Source organism: Lolium perenne, chromosome 3, assembly GCF_019359855.2.
Source record: "Lolium perenne isolate Kyuss_39 chromosome 3, Kyuss_2.0, whole genome shotgun sequence".
In the NCBI taxonomy this organism is placed as follows: domain Eukaryota; kingdom Viridiplantae; phylum Streptophyta; class Magnoliopsida; order Poales; family Poaceae; genus Lolium; species Lolium perenne.
Window position 1 is genome coordinate 351,547,016 of NC_067246.2, and position 8,009 is coordinate 351,555,024.

The window sequence follows — 8,009 nt, forward strand, 5'->3', positions numbered from 1 at the left end:
ATGTGACATTGACTATGTATGGAAATTTCAGTAATATATATATCTGGTGCAACTACTATGAGTGGGAACCTATAGCTCATTGGTAGATAATAAAGCAGTTGATTCTGCTTATCCAAGGCAAAACATCACATGCTCATGCGGTCCTACATTGAGAAGAACCATATGGTCTATGATTCACCCAGTCTGTCTAAAGTAGGTCAGATAGATCTGTAGTTAAGCCAACCTAGCAGGTTGCATAGATCAGTGAACCAACCATGTTAGCAGCAAGAGACTCAATACCTAGTGAAGCAATCGTCTCTATCTTTATAAAAGGCCTTAGTACATGATATCCATTGTATGCATGCTTTGGAGCCGACTAACAAATGAATGAATGACACGTTACCCTGCAAAGCCATCACAATAACTGTAAGGACTATTGTTTCCTTCGTTAGATGCTCAACATTTGTCACCGTCGGTGATGGCAATTGCCGCCATAAGCTTCTAAGTTCTTGCCTCAGTGGCATCGATGACCCATGTGATGGCAATGGCTCTATAACCCAAATAAATTAAGGATGGACATCTCACCATCAGCAATATAAGCAGAAATCGGCTCATTGTTCTTCTGAGAAAAAAACCAGAGACCAGCAAGTTACATTACAGAATGCAAATTGACTAACATTGGCTAACGACTTGATACAGATGGGGCTAAACCCTAATCTTTGTAAACCTAAATTGTGAAACATCATTGCATCTACAGCTTAATTATCAGAATTGGTTCCTATTTCCCCATTAGAAGACATTTTGACTAAAAAAGCCATGAAGGAAGTGAAACATACTGCGGAAATACTCTTAAGCAAACTCTTGGTACCAAGTTCATCTCAAGGATATATGCATATGTTAAAAACCTGTGTGTGCATGATGAAAAAGACATATAGGTAGATTGTTACACACTTTTTTTTGAGATGAAGATTGTTACACACTTAGGAGTCTTGAAGAATCTATTTATTTGATATACACATGCGATGGATTAATATGAATTATCTAATTTAGCATGTATAAGCAGGCACTGACCAGTTCGTTGGGAGATGTGAGAGAAACTACATATTCCTGTATTGTCGCAATTGTTACAATCATGAACTTTTTTGACACCTTGTTGTTACTTATATTTCTTGGAAATGGGGAAGCCCCAACCTTTACATCAATCGATACATATGGCTTTTATTTAGATTCTATTTAACAAAAATCTGCCAAAATATTACACCACATAACCCGAGACCACCACTCGACACTTATAAACCCAATAATGGGTAATGCCATTAGGGCTCCATGCCCTAGAAACACGAACAACACAACACCAACTAACTACTAGGCACATCACTGAGTCAGCCTATGGCAGAATAGGAGTACACATTCAGTCTAGCATACACTCGCAGAGCGCCTCATGCTCTCGCTTTTGAAGCCGTCACCATCATCAAACCGCTAGTCCATTTTCAGAGGAGAGATCCCCATAGCCCCTTGCCAGGATGCCGCCACATCACCTCCACCCTGCACGCATCCATCGACACGCGAACGTCACCTAGACCCTAGTGCGCTATGCTGCCAAGACTCGTTGTCGTCGATTCGGAAGATGCAACGCCGCTCAGCCGCCACCAAAAAACGTCCACCGGTCTGACCAATGCACAACTGCAGATTATCCTAGCATGATACTTTTCCATGCTTTGAAGAACTGCTGTAGCTGAAATATATCCACCTTGCGAGGTAGGCTGCGCACCAAAATCCTGAAATTTGGGTGGTAACATTGTGGCTGAAATCTTTCGGGATGAAAATGAATCTTTGGTGTTGGAGCAATAGGCGACTTCTTCTTCTTCCACCATTTTCGATTCTCAACGATTTCCTGGACAAACAAAATAAAGTTTATTTCCAAAGGGAGTAAGTACTATAATTACATACGAAATTATATTTTTCACATATTGTATATATACCTGGATTGGCGCAATAGAGGGCTGGCGGAAAATCCACGTGCACACATCGCCATACCATCCTTGAGGCAGTTGTTCCACAAGCATGGCCTTGTCTTCGATGAGGTTGTATCTGAACACGAAGCATGGCTGATTTCGCTTGACGTGAAGATCCTGGTAGACGAAATAGGCACATCCCCCGCTCACAGCGTCGCCGCTCAGCCGCGAGGATTCCACGGCGAAGCTGTTGGGATACCCAAGGAACAAGACTCGATCGGACAGGCTACCACCGTGTTTGCTCACCCACCGCCACCGGTTCTCATCCTCGAGCGCGTGCACCCTCACCAAGAGCGCGCCAAGCAGGCCCGAAACACTGGCTTTCCCACCGAACGCTCGCGGGTAATCCTTTCTTACGTACATGGACACGCAGAGAAGCTCGTCACCGGACTCCACCACGTAGCTTTGCACGTAGAAGTAATCATCCTCCATCTCGCACGGCGTGGAGGGCCTCTGCACCGCCAGCACGTCGCCGACGCCAGCCTCGTCGTCCGGCGTCACCACTGGCCCGTTGACGACCATGAGCATCTTTCCGCGGTAATAGGAGAGGTAGAGGTTTTTCAAGTCGGCGGACCGGAACGTCCTCTCGACAACCATCCACGCGGCGTCGCCGGGACGCAGGAGCGCCGCCCTCAACTTGGCCGTGCCGTCATGGTCATGGTAGGAGCGTCTGCGAAGAAAAACTGTGCCATCGCGGTAGACGACCCTGCTTGGAGGACCCTCCCACCGGCCGCTCTTTGCGGGAAGGGAGGCAGGAGGAAGGCGACGGCTCCGGTGAGAGTGTCGCGGAGGCTGGGGTTCGGGCCCTCGGCCAAGTACCACACGGCTCTGCCGTCTTCGCTGGTCACCCAGTTCCTCTCGCGGAAGGAGAACGGCGGCAGCGCGCGGTAGCTCGTCCTTAAGAAGATGCATCTCAGCTTCAGGAAGATGGAGAACCTCTTGTCCGGCGCCAGGAGCCACGGCAGGAGGCACTGCTTCGTCGTCGTCGGCGTCCCTGCTGTGTCCCGCCATGGCTTGCAGACGGCGTGGAAGCGGACCAAGTCGCCGGAGTCGCGCAGGCGGCCGGAGATCTCGCGGAGCACGTCTTGCGGCAGGTCCGGCCACTCGGAAAGGGACGACGGCGCGTGCATGCCGAATGATCTCTTGGGAGCTGCCTTGTTTCCGGTTGAGGTTGTGCGTACAAGTAGAGACATAGTATAGACATGTCCGTGTCGGATCAAGATTACGAATCAGGAACTGATTTTCAGTACACGTACGATCTCGAATCAGGTCGCTGTGGACCTTGTGGTTCATCAGGTTGTACACACTGTAGGATTATTGATCACGATACTACGGGAGAGCTGATTTTCGGGGGCACTTTAAGGGCACCACTAGTAATCGGATGCCGATCCTTTGCTTTTCATCGGACTAGTCCCGAACCACACGATTGCTTTCATCTAGAGCGTGGAATTGGCCAGCAAAAGGCCCTTCAATTTGTTTGCATGCAGCGCCATTAGTCCATTACTACTAATAATGGGAATTTATTACTCTCCTAATAACAGCTCCCTTGATTCTCGACAGAACAAACTGCTAGCGCCATGCAATTTGCTTCCATATGAAGAAATTTTATTTACAATTGTATAGTCCTCTTGGTTGCTTCCATGCGAAGATATTTTGTTTCCAACTGCAGTCCATTTGATTTTCGTTGAGACTTAATTTTGCCTCCAGTACAAATACTAGTTTTTTCTTCTCTCAGACAACATGATAGTTTGATATATTTTGTTTCTGACATAGATAAATATGCTTTAAAAGATCAAAGAGTTGCTTCCGTCTAATACTCACGGAGCCAGGAGTACAAAGTTGTGATATCAAATACATGTATTTGTAGTATTTTTTCCATGAATTTTAGCCTATATGTGAAGTTTTCGTCAAAATGATATGTAGTCAAACTACACAGCAGGCCTCTTGTGGATCCCTCATATATTGCTTCCAATGAGATATAGGTGTTCTACCAACAATGATTCAAAATAGAAAAGGCTTTGCTTCCACGATCGACGAGGCTGCTTCCAACTTAACCGGGAAAATATATATATTAGTTTCGATCAACAATGCTTCTGGTAGAGATTATAAATGTTTTCACTTAAATTGCTCCCACTGGAAAAATTGCTCCAACTGGAAAGAATTTAGTTTCCAACGCATAAACAATGTGATTCGAATGGCAACATAAATGTTTTGGGGTAACACTACATTGCTCGGAAGAAAGATTAGTTTCCATAAAAAATGCTTCCAAAGAGAATATAATTTGCTTTCAAAACAAACAAAAAAGCAAATGCTCCAATGGTATCATAAATTGCTTCATATAGAAGTACAAGAAGAATGGATCATGGCCACGGTTTGGTATTGTGCCATATGGGTAAATCTCCGATATGTTCCACCGTGATAGCGATGGCATGCCACCCAGATGAGCCACCGAAGCACGTGTTCTACCTTGCCAACAATATCCAAAAGAACACCAGCACTCCGACCAATAATGAGGTCTCTGTGGCATTTGCCCATCATCATGATGATGAGCATTTGCCCATCATCATGAACCTTCGATAAATCAGGTGGGTATCAATGCAAATATGGAGTATTGATGGAACAAATTGATACTAAATGGGAAGCATGGTCAAACAAGAAGCATCAATATTCATGGCTAGGAAACATGATCAAGTCGAAGCATAAATGATAATTCCATAGAAGCACATAAAAATCTGAATATTTGGAAACATAAAAAATTCCAGAAGCATTGGTACACTAGTGGCATGCATGCAGGAAGCATGAATTGCATCCGAAACCTTGAAAAGAAAAGCATATGAAAACAATGTTTTGTCGGATGCGTCTTGCATGCGCCCACATGCCTTACTCTGATCCTCAGCTACGCCTACCTAGCATTCCAGCCGCCATCGGGGCCAACGCGTTGGAACATCAGGAACGAAGGTAGTCATAAGCAACATAAATGAATCATGTACTGGATTTTCTTTTAAAATACCATATATATGACCTTTGATAAATCAGTTGGGTATGGAAGCAAATATGGAATAATTTTGAATCGAATTAATAGTAATTGGGAAGCATGGTCTAACTAGAAGCATCATACTTACTATAAGGCAGCATAAGAAATACTAGGTAAAAGCATGTAAATTTTAAAAATAAACTATAACATTGGTTGCTGCCAAATTTCTGTGTGTATGAATAAATCTCCATGGCTTGGAAGCATGATCAAGCCAAAGCGTAAAATCATTCAGCAAATCATCACATACATTACACAGAAGCAGAAAAAGATATCACATTAATTACCTAGAAATAGTGAAATACAAGGATGAGCACTCCAGTTACAGATCAGATGCAATTACCCAATCGTATAGTCGATCAAATCAACATGGCCCTTTGCTTTCCGAGTGAAACCTTGAAGGACAGACGGTGTGGTCAAAGCCAACAGTCATTGTTGGATCGATGGCGGCGGGTCGCAGCACTACGTAGCTAGTCCGGTGGCGCGCCGGTAGGTCGCTGAGCGGGTGGGAATTAGAAGCGTAGCGCAGCGGCAGGTCGTTGGGCGCTGGGAATCAGGAATATGGAGCGGCGGAAGAGGATGGAGGCAGTAGCGGAACGATGAGGAGGGGTGCTGCAGGCATGAGACCGCCGGAGCAGATCGGAGGAGCCGCATGTAGTCAACGGACGCGAATACTGCTGCGATAGGGAACGATGGGGTGATGCTGAATTAACGGCCCATGCAGGGACGGGTCAATGTGTTAACGGGGTGGAAAAAAAAACATTAGGATGCCAGCCATAGGATGGAGCGGAGATGGACGGTGTCCGAGTCGTCCGACGAAAAGTTTGCCATCGGCCTGCGATCTATAGTGTTTACCGCACTTTAAAGTGCCCTTATAAATAGAAAAATGCCTCTAATTATTTTGAGAGGCACTAAAAAAAGTGCCCAATTAAAAGATGTTGCTAAAGGTTATAGCCGTATTTTAAAAATAAATTCTCTAAAAATACTATTTTTAGAGGCACTTCTATGAATGCCCCTATATATATATATATCTTTAGAGGCACTTTGGCATAGTCCCTCTATAGTGCCTCTAAATATCTTTAGACGCACTTTAGCATAGTGCCTCTAAATATATTTAGACGCACTTTGCCATAACGCCTCTATATATGTTTAGAGACACTTCTATAAATGCCCCTTATATCTTTAGCCGCACTTTTCTTAGTTTGCCCCTAAATATAGCATAGTGCATTTTAGTAGTACATTTACCAATCATGTTATAACTAATCATGTTGGCAGTGATGTTGAGAAACGCACTTTAACTCGCAGCTATTCTCTACAGAAGATTTGGATGTGCGCCTTGGCGCACGATCCCGTGGAGCTCGTGTCAATGGTAATTTTCATAAGAACGATAAAAAATAATTTTCAATAGAATAATACATTTGTTACACTTTACAAAATGATGTTGCTAGGTTGAAACTCGGATAAAGCACATACAACTACAAACTTAGCAGCAAAGCTGATATAGAATCAGAGAAATAGAAGAACGTTCTATGAAGAGCAATAGAAGGTAGTAACAGCAAAAGCAACATCTACATAAGCAGCTCATGGACATTCTCGAGACATGGTCCGCAGCAGCACAAAGAAAACATGGCCACAACAGGTACTTGCACTACCAAAAGGAAATACCACTGTAAATGAGAACATAAAATTAACCACAGTTAAAAGCGAGACAAATGATAGAAATGTTAAGAGTTCATGTTTGATAAAAAATAATGCGACAGGTGTACCTCATTTGTAGATTTAAGAGAAGTAGTTCTTTCTCATTCCCCAAATGCTTTTTCCAGACTTGTTAGCATGTCTTGTCCACTAAGATAGTTAAGATACACAATATTTAGCATTTGTCTAGAGAACAAAGACGTGACCTCACTGATAAATAATTTAAAAACAGCTATACGTAGAGAGTCCCCTTACTTATTCAAGGGTGTGAAAATGAACTTCAATAGACCATTCTTGCATCCATTGCTACATTAATAGTTCCCCATATCCAGAACCTGACAATACAAAATACAGTGATTATAAATTCGCTATCAAGTTGTGCAGAATCTAAGGCACTGCCACTAAGGCACTGCCAACCAAGGCAACCATTGAACACCTAGCTGAACTACAGACTCAGTTTTCGTGGACACATCTGATGATGTGAAGACACACATGGTTAAAGAGCCTTCTAATAATGGTGGAATGCATATGAAGAGTAACCTTATAAATCCAAGTAATGGCTGCTTGGCATAATTTAATTAGATACAGTGAAATTTTTTTCAGTTCCATAAACTGGTGAATAAAATTGCTACATATTACTGATGGAGAAAACCTATTAAGCCTAAAAATTTGGTTGCCTCTGTGGCTAACATTTTCATCTTTCCATTAACTGGTGAATAAAAATGCTACATATTACTGATGGAGAAAACCTATTAAGCCTAAAATTAGTTACAGTAAGAAACATGTACATGAGTGGTAATCTAATATACAATCTAGAACTTTGACCAACTCAATTATAGCGATTGAAAATCTAGTCGGATGAATTTGTACGATAATGGAAGAGTGGGCAATTTAATTAACAACATGAAAGGTAAAATAGATGCTGCAATATCTATATGCTTATGTAATGCATTTGGTCCTATTAGGTACCACACAAAAATAAGCACACTAACAAAAGGAAAACTCTCAATCTCAAGATGGAAGAAGCATGTTTTTCAATGATACCAAGCCAAAAGTGATTTCAACATAAACACCAGCCGTAGGTGGATGGAAAATGTGTCGAAGTACTTATCATTGTGGAAACTGGACTACTGGGGGCAATACATCAACTGCATCGTTGAAAAATCAAATCTACAGAAACATATAGGGTATTTCACGTCAAAATGTATATTAAGTTTACAATGAGAAATATTCATAAGGAATTATGGTTCAGATACCTATATCATTACAGTCGACAACAATTTCAGCAA

The 8,009-nt window shown here is 42.7% G+C and overlaps 1 protein-coding gene across 1 annotated transcript; it reads right to left on the bottom strand.

Annotated features, from left to right (window-relative positions):
- Window positions 1-529: 529 nt before the first annotated feature.
- LOC139838340 (uncharacterized) lies at window positions 530-3,124 on the bottom strand. Its single transcript, XM_071827749.1, has 3 exons — window positions 2,736-3,124; window positions 1,962-2,664; window positions 530-601 (listed from the first exon to the last, which is right to left on the bottom strand). Exons 1-3 carry the CDS (start codon window positions 3,122-3,124, stop codon window positions 530-532), a joined length of 1,164 nt encoding a protein of 387 aa, XP_071683850.1.
- Between the last annotated feature and the right edge of the window lie 4,885 nt (window positions 3,125-8,009).

Excerpts from the sequence above, each read along its gene's own strand:
- LOC139838340 (XM_071827749.1), bottom strand. The coding sequence starts at position 3,124 with ATGCACGCGCCGTCGTCCCTTTCCGAGTGGCCGGACCTGCCGCAAGAC. Across the intron at positions 2,665-2,735 it reads TTCCTCCTGCCTCCCTTCCC|ACGCTCCTACCATGACCATG; the intron begins GCAAAGAGCGGC and ends TTTTCTTCGCAG. Across the intron at positions 602-1,961 it reads CCTCTATTGCGCCAATCCAG|AAGAACAATGAGCCGATTTC; the intron begins GTATATATACAA and ends TTTTTTTCTCAG.